Below are 25,532 nucleotides of genomic sequence, written 5' to 3'. Positions count from 1 at the left end.
AAACTTACAGAAGCAATCGTCGATACTCAAACCGTCAGGTCCATCAAAATCGACGAAATTCCACGAGCTCTCCGAAAGGACCTGATGCATGACATTAAATCCCATCTGCGTGAGCGGTCTAACCTTCTTGTACTGATATGAAAACTTACCAGTTAACGTACTGGCTTGAAATACCTGTGCATCATGATCCGAAAACACAGTTTTCAAGACCTTGACATCCTCGCTATGAGTATCAAAATTGATAAAGATATTGTCAAGGCAGTTTTCTTTCCTGGTGGGTCTAAATACCTTTTGTCCGAAACCGTAGGACAACAGAAGATTCCGGAGGCTTTCTGCCTCATTATCTGAAGAATTAATTAAATTTAACATTAAAATCACCACAGCATAAAATTTTACAATTACATTCATTCGAATGTGATAATAGAATATCCATATTTGAAAAAACAAGTTGAAATCCCTAGAAGGAGACGAATATATACATACCACTATGATACCTAATTTATCTAGTTTAATTGCTGATATCTCGCAGTGGACCTCCAAAGTTAGTTGACGTATGGTATCTAAAGCTGGAAAATCGTCGCTACAGGTCGTCGAGTTTGTAACTAGAATCATGGAACCTCCTCTCGTCGAGTTGGATCTAGCGTATGCGTGACCAACTTGCCAACCCCTCATGCAGAATCCTGCAATCTCATCAGAAAAGAGCCAGTGTTCGGTCAGGCATAATAATAATAATAATAATAATATAAATTTATTTTCATAATCAAAGTACATTCCGAATAGAAAACAAGTCAAAGTACAAAAAGACCTTAAGGATGAAACAGAAAAAAAAAAATTACAGAAGTAAGTCTCAAATATGGAGGTCGTTATCCAGGTACTCACTTATAGAGTACGGTTCAAGGTTCAGTAGTAGCTTTCGAGTAGCATTCTTAAACTCTCTGAAATCAGATAACGTTTGCAATTTTTTTGGTAGCTTATTGAAGAATTTGAGGCACATATATTCAACATTTTTTTGAGTTAACACAAGAGAGCACATGGGAAAATGGAAAGGAAAAATTCGTCGTGTATTATTCAGATTTCTATAGCCCTCGAAGTAGTGATCATATTTCTTCAGGAAAAGGATACATTTGAAGATATAAAGTCCCGTGGTTGTTAGGATTCCTTGGCTTTTGAAATGCCCTCGACAAGATGTTTTGGCGGATAAACCGAGCATGGTTCTCAAGGCTCTCTTCTGAATAACAAAAATTTTTATGATGTCAGAGCTATTGCCCCACATGATAATTCCATAAGACAGTACAGACTGAAAATTGGAAAAATACACTGTTTTGAGTAAATCATAGTCTGCTTGTTGTTTCAAAATTCGCAGTGTATAGAGAACAGAGTTTAATTTACTCCGTATAGAAATTATGTGTTCTGACCAACACAACTGATGGTCTAATATTATTCCCAGAAAATTGGTACTGGTAGATACGTTTATGGACTTTCCCATAAGTTCAATAACTTCTGGTTTTATGATTTTTGAATGCGATGTACCAAAAATCACACACTGCGTCTTAGCAGAATTTATGTAGAGTTGGTTTTGTAGACACCAATTTGAGACTGTGGAAAAAGATCTTCGGGCCACCTCGTAACTCTCAGCAATATTAGGTGCGGTGATCAGTAGGTTCGTATCATCTGCGTACATGTAGCACTCTTCGACGATTGGTGCGATGGAAGGAACATCCCGTTGAACTTTTCCATGTGTCATAACGTTCTCCGGCAAGTCATTGATATAAATCAGAAAGAGGAGAGGCCCCATGATACTTCCCTGGGGAACACCAACCTCCAACAACTCATCAGATGACTCGTAGATAATTCCGTTTACCTCAATGGACACTCTTTGACGCCGGTTTTCTAAGTAACTCCTCATTAGATTTAACTGTTTGTCTCTTATTCCATATTGTTGTAGCTTACGAAGCAAATTATTATGTACCACGCAGTCGAAAGCTCTAGAAAAGTCGATGAACAGCCCCACCGGGACACCACCTCTCTCCACGGCTTGGAGAATTGAGCGCGTTAGTTCAAAGATCGCAGTTTCTGTACTCTTGGTCCTCAAAAACCCATGCTGATATTTCGAAAATATGTGAGACTTATGAAAAAAATTCAAAAGTCTATCTACTAGTATTCTTTCAAATACTTTGGAGAAAGAAGTCAACAAACTTATCGGACGATAATTTTCAAGGTCTTCACTGTTTCCTTTCTTGTAAAAAGGCTTCACCACTGCTATTTTCAGAGATTGTGGAAACACACCTTCTTTAAACGCCATGTAAATTATATGAGCTAAGGGCTCCGCGATGATCCTGATGGATTTTTTTATGACAGTCATCGGTATTCCGTCATAGCCAAAGGAGCTTTTATTTTCCATTTTACTGACAGTTTTGATAACCTCTTCTGCAGAAATTTCGAACAGATAAAAGGATCGTAAGTTTTTACTAATCGGACGAATTTCTGAAACAGAAGTGAAATTAGTGGAACTCTGAGTTTTCAACGTCTTAGATATATCTATGAAATATTTGTTGAATGATTCAGAAAGATGTTGAGGATTGTCAGATGTTATATGTCCATTACTTTTAGTTTTGCGGCCAGTTATTTGGTTGATTAGATTCCAAACTGTTTTATTTTTATTTCTTGAATTTATTATTTGATCTCTGATAAAATTAGTCTTATTAATTTTGAGGCTTTTGTCATACAATTTCTTAGTTTCTCTATATAGACCTGAATATTCTTGGCGAAACAGAGACACTGTGTATAGATAGTCTAGTCGGTGTTTGATATTCATTATCTCTGGAGATCTATCAACATATCTTTTGTGGAAATTCTTAACTTTGATGTGAACGAGGGGAAAAGCTCTATCGAATATAGATACATATCTTTCGAAAAATCTATCCCAAACATAATCCACATTAATATTGTTTTGAATAATTGAGTGATCGTTCCAATTTTCGGCAGAAAGCAATTCCAGGAACTTTTGCATAGTAAATTCATTGATCAATCGAATTTGTTTTGAGTTAATTTTAGAAGCAGTATCTGGAATTGTGAATGAAAATTGTTGGGAGGTGTGGTCAGACAAATGAGATTGGATTACAGCAGTTTCGTAGTCTTTCAAATTTGTGATTACATTATCAATGCAGGTCGAAGAAATTGGTGTTATACGAGTTGGTTCAAAAATAGTTAGACTGGCATTATAACCTTCCAGAAGTGAAATGAATTTTTGTGTTTCTAAATTACAAGAAAGTATATTGATATTAAAATCACCAGTGATAATATACTGACTATTTTCAGACGTGAGTTTTTGAAGAATTAAATTCATTCTTTCAAAGAATAAATCAATATCACACCTGGGATAAGTATTTGGTCTATAAATCGACAAAATCACATAATTTTCTTTACGGATAGAAGCCTCAATAGCGGAACACTCAAAAACATAAGGCACACTCCACCCAACAAGATCTGCGCGCTCCTTGCAGACAAATTCATTTTTACAATAAATTGCGCATCCACCATGACTTCCAATCGCTCTGCAGTATTTAGATACTAATTTATATCCTGTCATATGGAGTACATCGAGTTCAGAGTAACTCTGCCAATGTTCTGTGACAGCTACGAAGCATGCGTTATGATTGTTTACAAACTGTTCTAACCTAAGTAAACAATTTCTTAAAGATTGAACATTTTGATGCAAAATTATGCATTTTGTATTGTATTCGGTATTTTGCCTCTGTTGAGACGGAATAAAAAATGATTCAGTCTACTACCTTCAGGCCATAGATCTGGACTTTTTAATGCTTCGAACTTATCAGCTGGAACCGTAATCTTGAAGGATGAGTACTCGCCAGGTCTTTTGGACTCCAACTTCTCGCATAAAATACCAGTGAAACCTTTTTTATTGAGATGTTTTATAATCATTTCGGATTTCAGTGTAGGATCCAATTTACAAACGTGTAAATATCCATATTTTGGAACACCTTTAATAGACATTTCTTCAGCTTTCCCACTTCCAACAATAGTTCTGTCACTACGTCTGGATTTTTTGTTTTTAACAAGAATAAATTCTTTCTCCTTTTCACCTGCTGACTCGATCACATTTGGAAAAGAACCTACATCCGTCTCCACTTGGATTGTAGTTTCCCTTGATTTCGAGGGCGGTTTGATATGTTGAGTTTGTTTATTAATTTTGACTTTAGAATCATCTCTTTTAGTTTTATTGTGTTTCACGCTACTATCCACACTTGATTTAATCACTTCGGAAAATGAGGGTGGAACCTTGATATTGGAGTCTTCAATATATTTCAGAAGTTTGGTATTGACAGATCTTAGACTCAAAACTTCGTCATGAAGATTAGAAATTTCAGATTTTAAACTTTCGAACAAAGGTAAAAATAAACTTCTGAAGGACTTAGCAATTATATCTTCCATACTGCCGAGTGATTCATCGATAGGGAGTTTTCTCGCATCCGATAAACTTTTCTCAATGTTTTCTGTCTTTGAGGTTATGTCCAATGATGAACATTCAACACACAACCAAGATTTGATAGCTCCTGATTTCTTCATAGTTTCCAGTTTGTCAACGGTTATATCAACACACTGTGTATGAAAGAAGTGGGCACCATTATTAGAACATGGTATAGATTCGTCACAACGACTAATAGCTTTAAAACACTTGCTGCACGTAACGGCCATCTTGATTATATTACATCAAGTTTCGTTTGTTGAGAGTAGATAAGACATTCAAGATCATTTATTTTATTTCTTATACTCTGAACATTTAAATGCATCAGGCCCATATACGTAATATCTTTCGTTCTCTTAGATCCATTGTTTTTGAGATATGTCATATTTTCTAGGTTGCGATCTGTATTCCCGTCTTCCTTTGAAAAAACTCTGAAATGTACGCTCCCTTTGGCCAGGTATCGGAATTACTGGCCAGTTGAAAATTGTTTTTATTTATAACAACCTTGAAAGAACTATACTTGTCAGAAAACCTTGATGTGACTGATTGGCATTCGGCCTCTGGGAAAGCATGCTTCACCATGGAGGTGAACTGATCTATAGTTGTGTCGGTAGAGATTCTAGACACAAAAAGTGCAGTTTGCTGCTCAATTGCTTTCACAGGATTTATTGCGGAGCCACCAGTAATGTTCCAGAATTGATTGTTTTCTCTTAAGTGCCTTTTTTTGCCGACTCATCACTTGCCTAACTCTAGTACGCTGCTCGATCTGATTGTGACTTCCAGTCCTAACAAAATTTATACGCACGGCCAAAGGGACGCCTATCAGTTCTCTCACCATAACCTTATTTTTGCTGCACTTAATTTCAAGCGCCCCAAAAAGAAACCACTTGTCATAAATTGTCGTAACCTAACTAATATTGATAAAACAGTGTTTCAACATGAAATTAGTAGAGTCGACTGGAATCCGTTATATAGGATGCCTACGGTTGATGCAAAAGTTGAATATCTTAACGCAAACATTTTAAGAGTTTATGACAATGTAGCACCTCTTAGACCGGTAAGAGTAAAACACCCACCATGCCCCTGGTTGAGCGAAGGTCTAAAAAGGTTGATGAAGGAACGCGATAAAATGAAGTCGCTTTATCTGAGGAACTCCACTGTAGAAAATAGGGAAGCATATCGAGTATTGAGAAATAGATGTAATCATCTGTATAGAAGTGAAAAGCGGGAATTTTTCCATAAGAATCTCACCAATGTCTCTCCCAAAAAAGTTTGGCAAACCGTTCGTTCTGTAGGCATAGGATCTCAGAAGCCTAGTCATTCATATGGTATCGATGCAGACGTTTTCGCTCATCATTTCTCTTCGATTCCTATCACTTTGAGTGATGACCAAAAAAGGGCCACGCTGAAATCACTATACACCACATCATTGCCTTCTAGACCTCCTTTTGATTTTGCTTCTGTTCAAGCCGATGATATCAAGAAAGCACTGGAGGATATAACATCGAAGGCGATAGGTTTGGATAATATCGGTACGGCTCTCATCAAACCTATTGTTGATGGAATACTCCCAGTCTTAGAACACATATATAACTTTTCATTTTCTAACGGAGTTTTTCCTACTTTGTGGAAGCATGCCAAGATAATACCACTACCGAAAAAGCATGATACTAACAATGTAGCAGACTTTCGACCCATTTCGATTCTGCTCACACTTTCTAAAATATTTGAAAAAATAATTCATTCACAAATTAAATCATATATGAACACCTATAACTTGTTTAATCCGTTTCAGTCTGGCTTCCGCAAAGAACATAGCACAACTACAACATTAACCAAAATAACCTGTGATATAAGTGAGGCAATGGATAGTAAGCTACTTACCGTGTTGGTACTTTTAGATTTCAGTAAAGCGTTTGGGGGTCCCGCAGGGTAGTGTTTTGGGTCCTCTTTCATTCTCCATTTATATTTCTTCTCTTATGGAAAATATTAAGTGTAAATACCACCTCTTTGCTGATGATTTGCAGCTTTATTTGCACACTACTGTAGAGAATTTTGCGAGTTGTGTCCTGTCGATCAATGAGGATTTGGCACATTTATCTCAGGTGGCCTCAAGTTGGGGTGTCTATTACTGAATCCTGCTAAAACTCAGTCCATAATAATTGGTACCCGTATGTCTCTGAGTAAGATAAATCCACAGGGACATGGAATTTTTGTCAATGGGAGTAGGTAATATTCCATATTCTCGCAACGTGAGTAATCTTGGTATAACGATTGATGAAACTTTGTCATGGGATGCTCAGGTTGCTTCTGTCCACGGAAGGTTTTATCGCACTATGCACCAGCTACGCCTCCTAAAGAACTTTCTTCCTCTTGTGGTAAGAAAGTCCCTATTTTATTCTTTGTTACTGCCCATAATTGATTATGCGGATGTGGCCTATATGGGACTGACGTCGCAGCAGCTCAGCAAATTCGACCGATTGCAGAACGCCGGCATAAGATTCGTGTATGGTTTAAGAAAGTTCGATCATGTTAGTAGTTTTCGTCGGGAACTCAAATTGCTATCAATAAAGCAACGCCTTTATTGGCGACTGTTGTTGTTGGGCTTCAAAGTTATGAGAGCTCGTGAGCCTAGATATCTCTGCGAGGGTCTTCGTGGCAGGGCCGTAGCTAGAAATGAATTTAAGGTAGGGCAATGAAGGTTACAGGTAGGGCAGAAGTAAAAAATTGTACTCGATGTGATCTGATGAATCAATTTTCATCGTACCTACTTTTGAGTGTATGGTAGTATGTATATATAAAAATATTTATTTCTTCAGTTTATATTATTTCTTTCAACATGTTGTGATTAATATAATGATGATAAAAAACTTCCTCAAAACAGCTGAATCCTTCGATTTGTCATATTATTAAATATGCGAAGGACTTCATTCAGATCAACAGACTGAGTCCTTCTCTTTTCAAAGGCCAGAAATACCATGCCTGCCATTCTTTCGTGACTCATTGACAGCCTCTGAGGTCTATTGATTGCAGTTAAGGTTGAAAAAGTAGATTCACAAACAGCAGTGCTACATCCTATGGTCGCCACAGATGCAAAGAGTTCATATGTATCTTTGAAAGCCTCTCGCTGTCTGTACAAAACTTGCACTATGTCTTCTGTTTTATCCTCACGACGACTCAAATAAGCTTTAACCACTGTAGCCTCTTCATTTGATGGAATTGTTATACCTGAAAAGTTAATTTAAATTGTGAATTGAATATGAATAAACAAGCGTAATATTTTAGAAGCAGCAACATCATTTTGTTAATTGCCTTACACTCACCTAAATTTTTCAAAGGTTCCATTTTGTTCACATCCAACTCATCGAGACTCGCTACAGAATTTAACAGATCATCGTTGTCTGAAAACCTTCTCTGTAATTCAGCAACTAGTATGTCCAATGTTTCGAAATACTCAGATTTAAATGGTTGATCTTCTTCATTTTGTTTCGTTGAGGAACAGGAAGAGTCAAACATCAAGTAGTCATCCATGCGATTAGATCTTCTGACTTGCCTTTTTTGGGTGTGAGTCCTATTTTCAGAATCAATGCTTGTCATAGATTTAGCTTCTTCCAAAATTTGATGATACATTTCATCTGTTCTCAATTTTGTGATTTCATTTTGGACGCAATTTATGATTATTAGGGCGTCTTTCAATCCTGCGCTTCGGGCTTGTAAACTTGCATCTGCAGGCTGAAGCATGGATAGTATTTTTTTGGCCACAACCATAGCCATTCGGAATTCCAAATTAAGCATAATTTTTTTGATGCCGACACTCTTGGCAACGTCGTCACCATTGAATCTGTCATTTTTCATTTTATCTAAAGTTAGCAAAATCTCTGAATAATTATCGTTTACAACTTTTGTAACCGCCAAGTGTCCTGACCAACGTTGTTCGAGTAATCTGCCAATTATTTTTCCACCATACATTGCAGCTATTTTTCCATGATGAAAGAACTCATGTAACATGATGCATTGATCAAAAAATAAACGGATGAAAGTCATTTCAGAGATAGTCCTGATAACTATTAAATGTAAGCGGTGGTTATAACAGTGGACATAAGGAATTTTTCGGCCCAATTGATTCTCTATTCTAGTCGCAACTCCTGAAACTTTTCCGCTCATAACACTTGCTCCATCATAGCATTGGCTTAGCATACGGGAGAGATCAATGCCATTTTTCGTAAGAGTGTTTAAAGTTAATTCGGTAAATGTTGCTGCATCAAGATGTTCAGTTGTTGTAACTGTCAGCAACGACTCATTGACGATTCCATCCTTAACGTAACGTATTGCTATAGCAATATTTTCACGATTATTCTTATCCCTCGTTCCATCTTCCATTAGAGTGAACCAATTCACGTCAGATTCCTTGATATCTTTGACAATGGAGTTCTGTACTACTTGAACCATTGCTTGAATTATTTGGTTTTGAATTTCCGGTGAATGATATGTCGCATTTTGTGGTATATGGCTGAAAGCCTCCTTCAAATTCGGATCTTTCATGCACGTGTATTCAAATAAATTCTGAAATAATCCTTGTTCTTTTTTTTCCTCCAAAACATAATTTCCTCGCAAAGCTAACTCGTTGACAACTAAAAATTGTATAACTTCAACAATTGATTTCATGTAATACCGGTTTTTTTCTAAAACTTCATGATTTATCAAAGTTTCGACACTGCTACCTGTAGATATTCTGCGTAGTTTGTCTTGCCACATCGCCATGGCTTGTGTATGAGGAATTGATTTCTCATGTTTTGGAAACCCAGTTCTTGTATCACTGGCATTTTTCCAGTTTCTGAATCCTGTGGAAGTATAAGAACTTTGTTTGCTTCCATGGGGTAAAAATTGTTGACAAGGATAGCAAAAAGCAGCATCTCTCTCGACCGAATACTGCAACCATTTATATCGCTTAAACCAATCCGCAACAAAGGCCCTATTATTTTCTTTGGGATATATATTTAAAATAATTTGTTTTATCGGTTCTCCGATTCGTGCAATATCCGAAGGAATACCATAGTTAATTCTATTTCTACCAACCTGTTTTGCCAAACTAGTTTCCATAGAACTAGGAGTGGGTTTTGAGCAATGGGGTTCATCGTGATGAATTCCCTCTTCAACTCTTCGTTTTTTGGTAAAGAAAGTCCTTATATCCATCGCTAAATGAGTCAATCAACACTTCACTTCACTTCAATAAACAAACAATTATTTCGCTAAACTCTATTTTGGGTTATATGGGGATCCCCCTACCAAGGGGCGTATATTCCAGTACAGGTCCCATACATACTTCAAATGCCATCTATGTGCGGAATCAAGAAAATAAGCACATGAGGTGCTTCTGAAAATACAGCGTGCTGTATATATACAATGACCACGGTGCACTCTATTGATGTAGTTCGCAATCTCTAACAACTCGTGATTAATTCAGAATTGATTTGCGAGTGATAATTTTTTCCTCACGTCACATAATGAAATTTCCTTTGAATATTATTTAAATTGTTACTATTTTTTAAGGTAGGGCATTGAAAATTAAAGGTAGGGCATTGCCCCATAATGCCCCCCCCTGGCTACGGCCCTGCTTCGTGGTCCGGGTGGTGAGTTCTATAATACTAGAGCCCATTCCAATACTACTCTCAGGATACCAGCACATGGGGCTAGTATTATGTCCAACAATTTCTCGTTGAGGTTCTCCCAGCTCTGGAATCATGTTCCTCCTTCTATCACTCGAAGTGTTACTTTTTCATCATTTAGGATTGCTCTTAAGAAGTACTTACTTACTAACGAACTTTGATATAAAGATGAAGGTAGGTTCATCGCGCTGTGCAATTTCGCTTTTCCCTTCTCCTTTCTTTCCAATCCTGTATCCTCAGTCGTGTGTAGTCGAATTTTAGTTCTGTATTAGATTAGTGGCCATAAGCAATGAGTCTCGTCATATCTTGTTTTAACACATTTTTTAGGTAGGCAGGAAGATATCGCTTTAGTGATATGCTCACCTATTGCACAATGTAATAAATGATGTAACACTTTGTTATGACAATAAAGAATTATTATTATTATTATTCTCGATGCGAGGGACCTCTAACTTCTCTAAAAGACTTATATGCTTTCTGAGAATGTCGACTTTGTCATTTAACTCAGCGATTATGTAATCTTTATGATCAATAATTATTTTCAGAACATGGGACTCACCATGTTCGAGACTGACAGCGGCTTTATTAGTTTCAATATTTTCTCGAACTTCCACAACTTCCAAATTTTCAGAATTATTTGATTCAATAATTGACTTCTCGAACAGTGATTCATTAATATTCGATATCCTCATCTTTAATCGAATAATTTCGTCATCTTTGATCTTACCTTCACACTCTTGTTGATTTCCACAGCAAATAACAGTACCTTTCGAGTTCACAAAAGTACCAGGTATTTTTAATACACAACTAGGGTGATATTTGGACTCACACTTTCCTCATAACACAAATATCTTAACTTCTTTTGTGCATTTCTTGCACGATACATCGGAAGCGGTGTTGTTTCGTGGCGCCATGTTAACGAATGAATATTTGAGAGTCTTCAATTTCCAAGGTTTATTAATACATGTTTCAGTTGAGCGGCAAAAAATATAACAGGGTACATATAGTTGAAATTATTCGTATGAAAGATTGGACTTATTCATTATAAATTCAACAGCACTGCACTCAAATTCTTCAAAAACGGATTGGTCACTTATATTTTTGCACTCTTCTGTCGTAAAAGTGTATATTTTAGGTATTCAAAAAACACATGGAAACTTTTGAATGTCATCTGACTAACTTGGCTCTTTTTTCCAGTAATAAAGCTAATTGTGAATTATCTATAAGGAGTTTTTCTATCTGTTTAATACTGTTTCATAGTAACACAACTTTTACTCCAATCCAAGACCGAATTGATGAATAAAGCTTCTGTTCTCTTTTGTAGTTCCATCTGCTGTCGCAATAGATTCAAATTCTCACGAATGAGAATGTAGTTTTATAGTTTGTGGAAAATAAACGAAGAATTCCTGAAATGAAGTAACATTCAACCAATTGAATCAATAATACAAACCCTTCAAACGAACCTGAACTGAGAAAAATGCATTCGATGATATCAATGTTCATTTCCAAATTTTGACAAATATCTATCGAATTTTTGATTCGCCGAAGACTTTGCATTTTATCTGTCGGCATTTATTTAAGTATTAAATAACAATTTTGGAAACTGCAAACTTTCTCAAGAACGTTCATATATCGAAATGGAATATTTATTATTAACATGTCCACAGATACCACAGAAATATGGGACTTGAAATGTCAAAATAATCCGAAACACCCCGTATACTCGAAAACCGCGAGGAGAATCCAAGGTTTTGGATTTTTCTTGGGATATCGAGATGATTTTGAGGGGGGTCTTATTCTTGTCATTTTTGCTCTAGATGGTCCCGTTTGGGTTGTGATTTTGCCGAACTGTCACAAGCGTGTTTATATATGTAAGAATTAAGTATTCCAAATATCAACTTTTCTAAACATTTTTCAAGGTTTCATTCGTGAAAATACTTGTATATACCTCGTCGTTTCATTGATCAGCATAATTAAAGTTCATCTATAATATTATTTTGTGCATTGAAATGTCATAAAAACTTGACTGAAGTCGTTCAAGTGAACTCAAGAAGCAAATTCTTGCGTTGCACCCCAAAAACAGATCTATTCGTTAGTTTCAAATTCTACCGACGCCACTGGTCGTTTGGCTGCTGGAATGAATTCGGCTGCTGAAAAGTGGCTGCTTAGTTCACGCCGGTGACGAAGCAACGAGCAAAACATGTACAGTTAATATTATAACAAATATCAGGGACTTTGACATACTGTAGCAACAACTATTTCAGAATATTCAGAACACAGCTCAAATCATAAACTTGAAATTAAGAAACTCGCAGAGGAAACCTATATACACCCATAAAAGGATAATGAATGAAGATACCAACAAGGATCTATATGTAAAATAGATTAGGTGAGCAAGATTGGAAAACAGTATTTGATTTAGGGGTGTCACAAGTTGATAAGAAATAGGACAACTTCATGCAATGCTTCACAAGACGTTTGATATTTCGTGCTCCAAAAAAAAGGCGCTCTCACAAAAAAAAGCGAGCAATATCACCATAATACAGAGGTGAGTGAATACAAAAAACGGTTAGATATTCTACTTACATGTAAAACAACAATTAAGGCTTTCACAGAGGCAAACAAAAAAAAAGAATATGCACACAGGCTTACAATAACGAAAAAGGGACCTCAGTATCAAAGGAGTCCACGTCAGGGAGAAGACTAAGAGGCCTCTAGTATGGGAGGAGTAGATCTAGCACACTATGCGTGCCGCCAGGATGCGAGGAAAGAGATTCTCTCCATCAGAGGATTAGTTGAGATCTGGCCAACTTTGAGATATACTTGATAGCTAACCAGGTAGGATGATAGGAAAGGGGGGGTTCTCTGCTCTCCGCAAGCAAAACATTAACGGGAGGGGATTTCATGTATCCCAATGCCACACGTATTGCAGAATATTGAATGCGATCGAGTCGAGGAAGCGCAGCATTTGGGCACCGACCCAAAAATATGGATCCATATTTTTTCCCTCCAGGAAGGGAAGGATTATTGCTTTGTACAGGGTTAGTAGGGTATGGGGGTGTGAACCCCACCAAGTACGAAACAGAGCTTTCATGTCGTTGAAGTTTTTAGAAGCTTTCGAGTACATATAATCAACATGATGAGACTAGTCTAAGTTCATCTGGGGTGTCACTCCAAGGTATTTAGTAGAGGTGGCCAGGCAATATCGCATCCGAAGATATTCAGAGCGGGAAAATTATTAGGGTCTTTCTCTTGTGAAAGCACATGGCTTTAGATTTTTCAGCCGATATGGAGAGGCCCCTACTTTGTGCCCATTGTCGATAATGCCTGAGAAATGTTGTCAAATGATTCCTTGAAGGATTTACCAGTAGGGATAATATTTGTGTTCTCTGCATATTATAGAACCTCAACTACTTAGATGTTCAAGAAGGACACAAGGTCCTTTACAAAAAACTTCAAGAGAGGACTACTGTCAGGTGAATCCTGAGCTACACCAAGGTAAGATGTTTCTGGACAAACCAATTCATTGAGGTAGGGATCCAGAAAGAAAACCCTTCTGCCAATAATAAAAATCTCGAAAAGATTGACTACCTGGAGGGGAATACCTTCGTCTATCAGAATAGCTTTTAAGAAATTTAAGTTGACGGAGTCGTAAGCTTGATTTCGAGAAACACAACAAGGGAAATTTCATGCTACAAAAATGGGGACTGTCAAGGCAGAAAGTGCATTGCTCATACATTTGCCCTTTCTCAAATCAAATTGTTGCTCATTTGCTGAGTTCATAATCTCTCTCCATTCTAGTGGCCAGTGAGGATTCTAGTAATTTCAGCAGGCATGAGGTGAGGGCAATGGGCGGTAACTGTTAAGGTCTTGAGAAGATTTTCGGGGTTGCAGATGGGGAAACTATTGTATCTTCAAGTGATGGGGGAATGTCAGGATTAGACAGAAGATTATTGAAAAATAATAATGAAGAACGGCGGTTTTCTTTGAGACCTCACATAGGTCAAATGGAGGAAATGAAGAGGATGAATCATTGGGGGATGAATTGTTAGTTCCTAGGGTGGTTCCTTTGTTACAGAAATTGTCTTGTTGAGAGGAGGGACAGAGTCGGCAGAGAATTTCTTTGCCACATGATGGGGGGAATGCCAGATCGGAATCTTGTCACACTTTACCACAGGTTTTTATTGTCCTCTCACAGAACTCTTTTCCTACAATTGCTATGAAAAGTAGCGTATTCTTCATAGCTTACTCAATTTCAAAACTATGTATTGCTCATACTTTGGGAAATATTATTTATTTTAGTAGATGTAACGGTTCAATTTACACCATTGGATATTTCGGTTGGTAATGCGCCCTCTGGAGGTTGATTGTTGATTCAACTCGGAATATTCCGTATTAATATAAATTTGAATTTATTATGGAACAGCTATTTACGGATAAGTGAGGTCGAATATCATTACCGTGGGGAAATATTTTATATGATTTCTTGTATTAATTATATATAAGCAGGTAATAGATTATATATTGAGACACATGGACTTCTTTACAATAATCAGTTTGGTTATAGAAAACAATCAACAACAGCTGATGCTGTTTTACGTTTCATAGATTTCACTATGAGTTGTTTTGAGAAGGGTCATTTTTCACTGTCGATATTTCTCGATTTAAGTAAGGATTTCGACTGCGTTGTGCGCTCTGTTCTTCTGCAAAAGCTAAAATTTTACGGATTTACAGATAGAAGTACGGCATTGATGGACTCTTATTTTAATAACAGGAAACAGAGAGTTTATTTGGATGGGCGGTGGTCTGGGGAGAGGCCCCTGGGAATTGGTTTGCCGCAGGGGTCTGTTCTTGTACCGTTGTTCTTCCTCATTTATATTAATGATAATATTTATTTTATGGGATCTGTCGAGCAAATTTTGTTGTCGGACGACTCCTGTTTGACTGTCGCTCCTGACATTGAGGAGAGACGAGAGGAATTGGGGCGCACGGTGGAGTCGAGAGCAAAACAGTGGTTCTTAGACAACATGTTAATTGCAATGTAGAAAAAAACAGGAAAGATGGTGTTTGGTTTAAAAAGTTTCAATTTCGAGAATACTGGTGACCATGTAAGTTTCTTGGGAATCAGTCTGGATTCACGTCTCGTTTGGGATTATCATGTGGACATTGTAGCAGGCAAGCTTGTAAGAAATATCTTTGTCTTGAGAAGTGTGTCGGTAGATATCTCAGGCAGAATACTCAAAGTTGCTCATCACTCTTTGATAGAATCGCATTTGCGATATTCTGTCATTGTCTGGGGTAATTGTTCGGGTCGTGGAAGGATCTTCCGTTTTCAGAGGACTTTTCCGTCGATCTTCATTTATGAGTGTGTCATGTATGCCTATCGGAGGTATGATGTCTTGACTAAAAATGGCGACACTCGTAGTCATAACACTAGGTATAAAGATGACGTGCGTGCGCAACATGTAAGACTGGAGAAGTCGAGGAAGAGTTATATCGTGTTGTCATGTATATGTTTCAATAAAATTCGTCAGGATCTGCGATGTTTGCCCTTGAAACAGTTCAAGGAAGCTGTGCGTCAATATTTAGAGAATGAAGCATTTTACTCACTCGATAAATTCCTAGAGTCGGGCACTACACCTTCACTGTGATATATGTATGTGTGTATATACACTGCGCAAAAGAATTAACGCACATTATGGAAATCTCAAATTAATTCTACAACGGAAGGTGTTCTCAATGATAATTATTTTTGTCAGAATTATGCATGCATATTTTATCCACTTTCAACGTTTTTCTTCAATACAGATGTTTTTTCCCAGTAGGAATAAAAAAGATGAGATTATCAGATTTTGAATGTATTGGCTCCATTCTGAAATCAGTAGTTCTCGATCGATTCTAGTGATAAATAGTTTTTCTTTCGTTTGATTTTCTACACTCGATCGCTATGCAACGCGAAACACGCAATTTGACCCACGAGGAATGTGCCCAAGCGGTAGTTTTGCGAGAAGAAGGGTGGACATACACAAGAAATGCAGAAAGGTTTGGAGTTTCCCATACAAGTGTGTCCAGAATGTTGCAGCGATTCAGGCAGACAGGTATGAATGTCCGAAGACCAGGACAGGAGTTTCTTCGTTGAGACAACGGTTTGCAACCACTCGCCTCCTTCAAAATCAGCTTGAGCAAACTCATGGGGTGCAAATTAGCACTCAGACAATAAGAAATCGCCTCAGAGAATATGATTTAAGGCCTCGTGTCGCGGCAAGAGGTCCAGCTCTTACCCCAGCCCATCGAACGGCGCGTTTGGATTTTGCGAGAGAGCATATCCATTGGGAAGGGGCTGATTGGGAAAGAGTTCTCTTCACAGATGAGTCTAAATTCTGCCTCTACCATTGTGATCGACGTTCCCTTGTATACAGACTTCCACATGAAAGATATGCTCAGTGCACTCTTTCCCAATCAGCCTCTTCCCAATGGATATGCTCTCTCGCAAAATCCAAACGCGCCCTTCGATGGGCTGGGGTAAGAGCTGGGCCTCTTGCCGCGACACGAGGCCTTAAATTATATTCTCTGAGGCGATTTCTTATTGCCTGAGTGCTAATTTGCACCCCATGAGTTTGCTCAAGCTGATTTTGAAGGAGGCGAGCGGTTGCAAACCGTTGTCGCAACGACGAAACTCTCAATTAACGTTCTTGAATGGCAGTTGTCTACACATGTCCTGGTCTTCGGACATCCATACCTGTCTCCCTGAATCGCTGCAACATTCTGGACACACTTGTATGGGAAACTCCAAACCTTTCTGCAATTCTGTGTATGTCCACCCTTCTTCTCGCAAAACTACCGCTTGGGCACATTCCTCTTGGGTCAAATTGCGTCTTTCGCGTTGCAAAGCGATCGAGTGTAGGAAATCAAACGAAAAAAAAAAAAACTATTGATCACTAGAATTGATCGAAAACAACTGATTTCAGATGCATAATTCTGATAAAAATAATTATCATTGAGAACACCTTCAGTTGTAGAATAAATTTGAGATTTCCATAATGTGCGTTAATTCTTTTGCGCAGTGTATATACTTTATATATGTAGCTATATGTTATATTTATATATATTTTTGTACAATATTTATATTTTTGTTCTGTCCATTTTATGACCTTTTAATTCTATATTTCTCATTGTTTGATTTGTATATAAATTTTATATTTATATTATTTTGAAGAGTGTAAACAGACTGCAAATTGTTATTGTTAGCACAATAAAAATTATCTTATCTTATGCACATATTTCAGTTTAGTTTTCTGCATCATAGTTCAAGTTTTGCTAACAATTATTTGATAATCAATATTCTAATATTATCGATTGGCTTGTATTTGTTGTCTTATGTTAATTTGCTGTTTTATATGATACATGTTTTCAATAGTTTCAACAAAAATTACATAAAATATTAATCTCAATTCAAAAGATGTATTTCCGTTTTTTTGAACAATTTCACGCAGCCATATTAGTAGTGAAAATGTTTTGCCTTATTTTAGCCTGTAAATAATGAATGATCACAATATTCAGCATGGTAAAATTTTCAGTATTAATATTATGGTTTCGCGAAATTGGTCCAAAACCTCAAAGCTCAAAAACAATGAAATTGAAATTAATAATTTGAAATTATATGATTATAGACACGACACAATCGAATGCTCTACTTAATTGTAAGAAGAATTCTAGAGGGCACACATCTGTGTCTAAAATTCTACGATTTAATTGTGCATTGCAGTGGTTGTAGACTTGCAGAAACCTTATAAATGAAGTCGCACTATGTGACTTTGGTATGAAAATGAACTAGAGTGTCGCAGTTTGCGACGTGCTTCCTGTCAGCAGGTCGTACGTCGCATGCTACTTGTGTGTGAAAGCCCACTGGGCACTGATACGTTAGTATTAGGGCCCCCGCAGACTGCAGACTTTTTATCGGCCGATAGTTTGGTCGGCTTCTTAATCAGTATGGAGAGGAATGCACATGCGCACACTACAGCGATTCAGTATCGGCCGATAAAAAAGTTTGATGTGCTACCCGATTACATTCAAACTAATCTGGCGGCAAACTATCGGCCTACTGTTTAATCAGTATTGGCGCATACACGCCTGCGCATACATGACGATTGTTTAGTCGGCCTCTGTGATTTTGCGTCGTGTGCGTGTATTTTGAATATGGCGTCGCCCAAATCACAATTGTTGATTGTAGAAAATTCCGTCAAAAGTTGATTGAAGAAGTCGAGAAAAGACCTGCGCTTTATAAAAAAAGTTTAAAAGAGTACTCCGACGCGAATGTGAAGAAAAAACTGTGGGAGGAAGTTTGCGAAGCAGTTGTTCTTGATTGGAATCGGCTTAGCGCCGAGGAAAAAACAGACAAAGGTAGGAACGTAAAAATAAAAATATTAGAGTTTTATGTGAATTTTTATTTATTTATTTATTTATCTATTTACAATTATTACACTTTGTTATATTGACACGGAATCGCGCCTCCGGGAGAAATAAAGTATGACGACATGTACTGTCGCACGTTATTCATATTATTTCTTCCTCGGTTGTCTTCATTTATAGTTAAGTTATTCATGGGACAATTGTAGAGAGTTTCTGTGAAATTTATTCCATCTTTGATCCTTACATAATTATGCAGGACACAGCAAGCTTTAATTATTTTGACACAAAAATTGATATTGACATCCATTGGTCGGTGAAATATACGCCATTTGTTAGCAAGAATCCCAAAAGTACACTCAACCATTCGTCGAGCTCTTGTATGTCTATAGTTGAAAATTCGTTTGGTGTAGTTTAAATTTATTTTTGCATAAGGACGTAGTATATGATTGCCAAGTCCAAACGCTTCATCCCCTACGACAGAGAATGGAATAACATCTCCGACATTAGGCAAATGCTTTCCGGAGGGAATATTTAATCGGTTTTGGGACAGCCGTTTACCCATTTCTGATGATTTAAATATTTCCGAATCACTAGCTGTTCCATAAGAACCAACGGCTATATACACAAATTTATAATCTGCGTCTGTCCAAGCCATTAACACGCACGAAAAAAACTTTTTGTAGTTAAAATATGATGAACCGGAATGTTCTGGCTGTATCATCCGTATATGTTTGCCATCAATTCCTCCAATGATGTTTGGAAAGTTTGTGCGACTATAGAATTCGTCTGCGATTTTAATCCAGTCGCCTTCTTCTTTGGTTGACATATACAATGGTTGAAGTATATTCCATATTTGATCACATGTAGTTTTAGTAATATTTCGTATTGTAGAAGCTCCCATCAGATAATCAAAATATAATGTATTGAAACTAGCTCCTGTAGCCAAATATCTGTAAAAAAAAAATAAAAATTGATTATATTCCAATATCTGTAAAAAATTGAAAATTAATAAAATTAAAAAATAATTAAATTTCAATATTTTTTAGGTCGTGATGTGCAGAAAAAATGGGCTAATTTAAGGAATTGCTTTCGTCGCGAATTAAACGCTCAAAAGAACACTAAGTCGGGACAAGCTGCGAATAAAAGGCGTAGATATGTCTACTTTGAACAGTTATTATTTTTACTTCCATGCATGGAGAATCGACTTACTGAAAGTAACCTGGAAGAGGACAATTCTCTATCAAATTATGAGGATGATGATCAAGCTGGTTCATCCACTCCCACCCATATTCGTCAGCGGAAAAAGAGACCTAATGTACCGAAGCAGACGGACGTGAATGAAGCATTATTAAAGGCATTAAATGAGCCTAATACTGATGAAGATGTGAACTTTGCTTTGTCACTGGTCCCTTCACTCCAAAATTTAACCGCAGAAGAAAAACTTGATGCTAAAATCAGTATTCTTAACGTTTTTAAACAGATAAGATTAGCTAGGTGCGTTCAGTCTACTTCGAAGCCAACATGTACGTACAACAGAGTACAGCAACCCTTGTACTCTTTTCCAATTTCGCAACCGACAACCACTCAAAACATTTCATCACCTGGCAACTCCAACGATACAACCCAGTCTTATTATTCAAATTTTTCAGATGAATCGCAAATATATGACTTGTAAATTACTTCATTTCTCAAAACGCCAAATTTTGTAATATTAATTCTAATAAAAATAGTTGAGAAGTATTTTTGGTTTATCTTACCTTATCGTAACGCTCAATCTCTCCTCCACAGGTATAGAAAGTCTTAAATTTGTATCCTCCTTCGCTATTGCTGGACCAATTAGCTTGACAAGTTCATTGAAGCTGGTAATGCTCATTCGATAATAGGCGAAAAATTTTTTCGGGTAATCAAGTAATTTGGAATGCATAGTGTTAAATTTTCCACTAACTAATCTATCACTGAGAATGGGATGCACCCAATACTCTCAGAATCTCTTCTTGATTTTCCTCCTCCGGAGTATGATGAGAGCAATAATTTTTCTGGACAATATTTTCATTGTGCGACCGCTTCAACAGTCAGTTACAAACTAGTTCGAGAATAGTCGGCCGGCTGTAGCATTGTCTGCGCCCTGTTCACCAACCAAACTGTTTTGTTGGCTCGGTGTGCGCCCTTTCTGCCCAACCCGACCAAACTATCGGCCGATAAAAAGTCTGCAGTCTGCGGGGGCCCTTAGTTAGTATATGTTAGCAGGGCCGGTATGTTAGGGGTGAAACAGGTGCCTCTCTTCGAGGGGCGGCAATTTAGCCCAGTTTGTGTACCTACAGTGTAAGTGGCTGTTATATTTAATTAAAAAACCTTTGAAAAACTCGATACAATAGTATATTAAAATATTTCAATGTTCTTTATTCACTAGATTTTAATTTTTTTAAGCACGATAACAAGATTCTTCATCGGAAGTAGATAGTTCTGTACTATCATTGGAGCAGGTGATGTTTTTTTGTGTGGCAAGAGGGTGCGTTTTATGAAGGAGGTCATGTTGTTATTGTTACTGTTCAGCAGGGGCGCCATAAAATTATTTGCTTCAGGCAAAATTGCTCGCGCCGGCTCTGTATGTTAGTATGAACCAACATGATTGGGTAGTTTCCCATAACCAAAAATTTATTTTTCACCCCGGGACTCGGAACTGTAGCTTTAACAAGATACAGAGAGCCGAGTGTCGGGAGTTCCGAGTTTCACAGTCTCACAGAGGAATAGAAATGTTGGTCTAGTGGTTAGAATCCAATACCTTCCGAGTCCCGGGGCGAAAAAGAAATTTTTGGTTATGGGAGACCATCCATCATTCAATCATGTTTGTAGTATGTATCAGTATGAAAACCTGTATATTTTCATACTTGAGACGACAAGGTCCGTATAACCAAACACCATCTTAAAATATAAATATATTTACTATGTTTACCTTTGTCGATCGTGTTGTATTTATCAACTCTCAAGGTTGTTGTGAATATACAATATAAATACTAAATATATATCATGTCGCTAGATACATGAAGTGGTAATAATGATCTTATTCAGTAGTATTCTGTAATTCATTCATTCGATGCTCACATTCTTGAATTACATCATGTGAGATATCATCTGTGATCAGTTCTGTGTGGCGTAAGAAATAAATACCCTTTGATGAGTCTGCAGAGTATTAATTAACCATTCCTTCTACTGTATAACGATTGACCGAACCTAACCTAGCTGGGTATATCACATGTTGGTAAATAATAAACAGTGCTACACTTCCCACTATGGGATACAGGTTCCCCTTATTCGTACAAGCTCTAATTAGTTGAGAGATCTCGAGAAGCATTCATGACAGAAAACATTGAAATTGATAGTACTTATGGTCATCATAATAAATTATTTTCATTTTCAAGGACAACTATACACATGTGGAAAAATATTTTATTTCTCATCTCACATTATTTTGGTGTGATACGATATTATAAATTATAAGAAGAAGTAACCAGAATGGTACGTTGTGAACACATTTTGGTTCTCCTGCTTTATTCAAAATAGATCTAGCGGTTTTCTTGCGAGTTTGCCCTTTAACATAATGATTCCTGAAATTGCAGCTCCAATCTAACCTGCTATAATAGAATGGAGATACTTCTAAACATTGCTCAGATAAATTGTATTTATGGGACACCATCCCCACCATTTTTCCCTCACATATTAACGGCGCTCCATAAAATGCCGAACAAACCTCATATCTGTTAGAAGCATCGTAACTGCAAGTTAATGTGTGATTTTTACTTTGTTTGACATACACAAAAGTGGTCACTTCAGCACATTTTTTTAAATGTTTAATAGTTACAGAAAAGCATTCCAACAAGGCTTTCGGTTTCTGTTGTTTATCATGTAGCCACCATCCGACTACACTGCCTTTGGTACAGAACTCTGAAAAATCCTTGTCTAAATTTTTATCTTCGTAGAATGGGGCTATCGTGAAGTGATTCATATTACGCTTCAAGACAATAATTGCTGTATCGTACTCCACGAAACCATATTGCTTTTTAAAGTTGGGATGTATGATACATTTTTCGACTCCTGTAATCATACAATTGTCGCCAGTAGGAAATCCTTGTTCTGCTGCAGTTCCGTGAATAATTTTCAAGTGGTCGAAATTTCCGTGTTCACTGCATTTGAGTTTCTCCAGGCAGCATAGTCCCGTTGTGAGGATAGATTTCTGATCAAGAATCACACCATTACAAGTATGTTTCTCGTTACTTTGAATAGAAACTATCCATTTGTATTGTGACTGATTTGAGCAAGTTTGTATATTTAATGATCGTGGTTGTGATGATTTGGATCTACTCTCTACTAGTAATATTGAAAATAAGAAAAGAAAAATTAACATGTTGACAGAAACCTATTGCCAAATATAAAATGACAGCCAACTCCATTCCAGTAATGCAAAACAACAAACTAAAGGGTCCCTCACACTGGCAAACATTTTGCACAAAAATTTGAAGATGCCGGTTTTGTGTGAAATATTCAGTGCGTCTGGATGAATATTGTGCAAAGAAAAGGATATTCAATATTTTTTGGGGTCTGAGAAGTTTTCAAGATTTTCTAGAACATTCAATGTATTGAGGAGAGCAATGTATCGAGTTATGGTAGTAATATTTATTCACTATAAAATCTTGAAGGGTTCGTCAAAATAACAATCTTATTTTTTTAAATTGACGTCGATCTTCTGCAATATACCTATACTGTAAAGTATTTGCTTTGGGAAATAAAGTTATTATTATTATTGAAAATTGAATTTTAAATATTTCAGTTCTTTATTTCATTAGAAAGCCTGTTGAAAACCTTTTATCCCAATAACTCGAAATATTCTATTTTTTTTTTTCAGTATTCATTGTGGTTTACAATCTACTTTTTACAGCATTTAGTGAAATGTATTTGTGTATGCATATACTATGAAAAGGTATTAAACATAAATACTTCCTAACTATTATTGGAATCAGAATGAATTTGAAATTATATCACATTATGTCGTTTAGCCATGTCCGTTTTAACCTTCGTGAGTTTAATGGATTTTCTATCACTTGATTGATCAGCTGGTTGGCATGTCCTTCTAGCTTCTGTTGGTATTTCCTCGAGTAGTTTTTTTTTGCGGTGGTAACATATGAGAATCTCAAATCATCATGGATGATGAGGTTGGAGAAGGTGAATTAACCAATGAACGTAATATTTTAGATTGAAGACTTGGTATGATTGAATATTTGATGTTTTGGCGCAACCCCAGAATTGGATGCCGTATGTCCATATTGGTTAGATGATTGTCTGGTAAATTAGTATCTTATTTCGAAGGTTGAATTTAGATTTCCTGGCTATGAGCCGAGAAATTTAACGGACCCTCAGATTTATTCCGTTTTTTCAACATTAATATGTTGTCTCCAATTGAGGCGCAGGTCTAAATGTATGCCGAGGTATTTTGTTTTGGTGTCGACTGTTATTTCTTTTTCAAATATTTTGACAGGAGGCTTTTCTTGTTGTGAAGGTGACTTGAACTGATTGAGTCGCCATTTTCGATGCCACTGTTCAAGTTAATTTAGAAACCATTTTGGCATTTTCGTGAGATGCAATAAATTTCTATTATGGCTGGCTACATTCAATTCATCGCTCACAATTTCAGAGCTCACTAGGATAACAGCTGAACAGGGAAGCTCTATAGATAATACCATCACAAACTTAACACATCATAAAACGGAAGTAATTAATAGTTGTATTTCAGATCATACCACTCAGAAGTTGTTGTATGATGCCATTGAAATAATAGTAGTTCGATCAACATATCGTAGACTCGTTAAAAAGGCACCATCTGTAAGCAGATGGTGCCTTTTTTGATTTCGAACGATATCATCCCTGAGTTCCAGCACGGTTTTGTCCATAGACGTTCCGTCAAAACGTGTTTGCTTCAGTGCCTGAACTCGCGGACAACATCTCTGGATTCTCACTCCCCGGTAATAATAATAATATTTCTTTATTTCCTTAAGACAGAGTACACTATATAGAAAACGTCAAAATGAATATGCATACAATAATAATAATAGGTAGGGTAGGGTAGCGGGTAGGAAAATCCCTAGCTATTCACCTATCAGGAGAGTTGAATCGACTCCTGCCCACCGCAGATTCCAGGATCTCCCTGACCCGGGAAGCTGTAACCTGTCGAAGGGTCCCTGTCCAGGGTAACGGACGAAGCCGTGTGGAAAGCAGCTCAAGAATTCTCCCACCGTAGGTCTGCGGATCGTAAAAAGCGATCAAAGGCCGTCTCCTCCACGACACGGAGGAACCCATGAATGATGGTGAATTTAAGGAATAGAAATATACAGCCGCTGCCTGAGGTTCGTCAGGGCGTGTCTGGAGCCGGCGCTGGACATGACAGTATGCGGGACGTCGGTGACAGAGTGCTAAGGAGACGGGCGTCTGTCGAACAAAATGCTACGCCTCCACAATCTCAACATTCTAGGAGAAGAATAACACGTGTTTCTCTAACTGCTGAAAGTGCTGTGCAGGATCCCCAACCAGCACTCACCCAAGCAGGTCTACCAAGAAGACGCATGAATTGGACAAGTTCGATAAATGAAACGATCATGCGCATATACTATGAAGTAACTAATATGGAAAAGGATAAAATAGGCTACCTGCAAAAGCTGTTTGCAGAATTCCACAGAAACTATCCCGAACTTCAAGTTTCTGAACAAAAAGTAGCCGACCAAAACCGGGTCATATTGAGAAATAAACTTGTACCCGAAGAGAGACTTAACACCATAAAAAAAGTCCAACTGAGGCTACAGAATAGGAACCTCACTAACAACGAAGTGACAATTGAAGAAAACTACGATTGTGCTGAAAACAAACACAACACAAATGCACAAATTAATACTGAGGAACAAAACAGCGGAGATTTGGCACTAGTA

At 37.2% G+C, this 25,532-nt stretch overlaps 2 protein-coding genes across 2 annotated transcripts; one reads left to right on the top strand and one right to left on the bottom strand.

Annotated features, from left to right (window-relative positions):
- Positions 1-7,278: 7,278 nt before the first annotated feature.
- LOC123671449 (zinc finger MYM-type protein 1-like) lies at positions 7,279-10,094 on the bottom strand. Its single transcript, XM_045605309.1, has 2 exons — positions 7,810-10,094; positions 7,279-7,714 (listed from the first exon to the last, which is right to left on the bottom strand). The coding sequence occupies exons 1-2, from the start codon at positions 9,677-9,679 to the stop codon at positions 7,362-7,364; spliced, it is 2,223 nt and encodes a 740-aa protein (XP_045461265.1). The 5' UTR covers positions 9,680-10,094; the 3' UTR covers positions 7,279-7,361.
- A 9,491-nt stretch (positions 10,095-19,585) lies between these two features.
- On the top strand, positions 19,586-21,180 carry LOC123670663 (the record flags this gene model as incomplete). The annotated part of the gene is made up of 1 exon (XM_045604182.1): positions 19,586-21,180. A coding segment is annotated over one exon (651 nt), but the record flags the coding sequence as incomplete, so codon positions are not given.
- Positions 21,181-25,532: the final 4,352 nt, after the last annotated feature.

Source organism: Harmonia axyridis, chromosome 1 (genome assembly GCF_914767665.1).
Source record: "Harmonia axyridis chromosome 1, icHarAxyr1.1, whole genome shotgun sequence".
Classification (NCBI taxonomy): Eukaryota; Metazoa; Arthropoda; class Insecta; order Coleoptera; family Coccinellidae; genus Harmonia; species Harmonia axyridis.
This window is presented reverse-complemented; position numbering and strand designations above follow the sequence as displayed.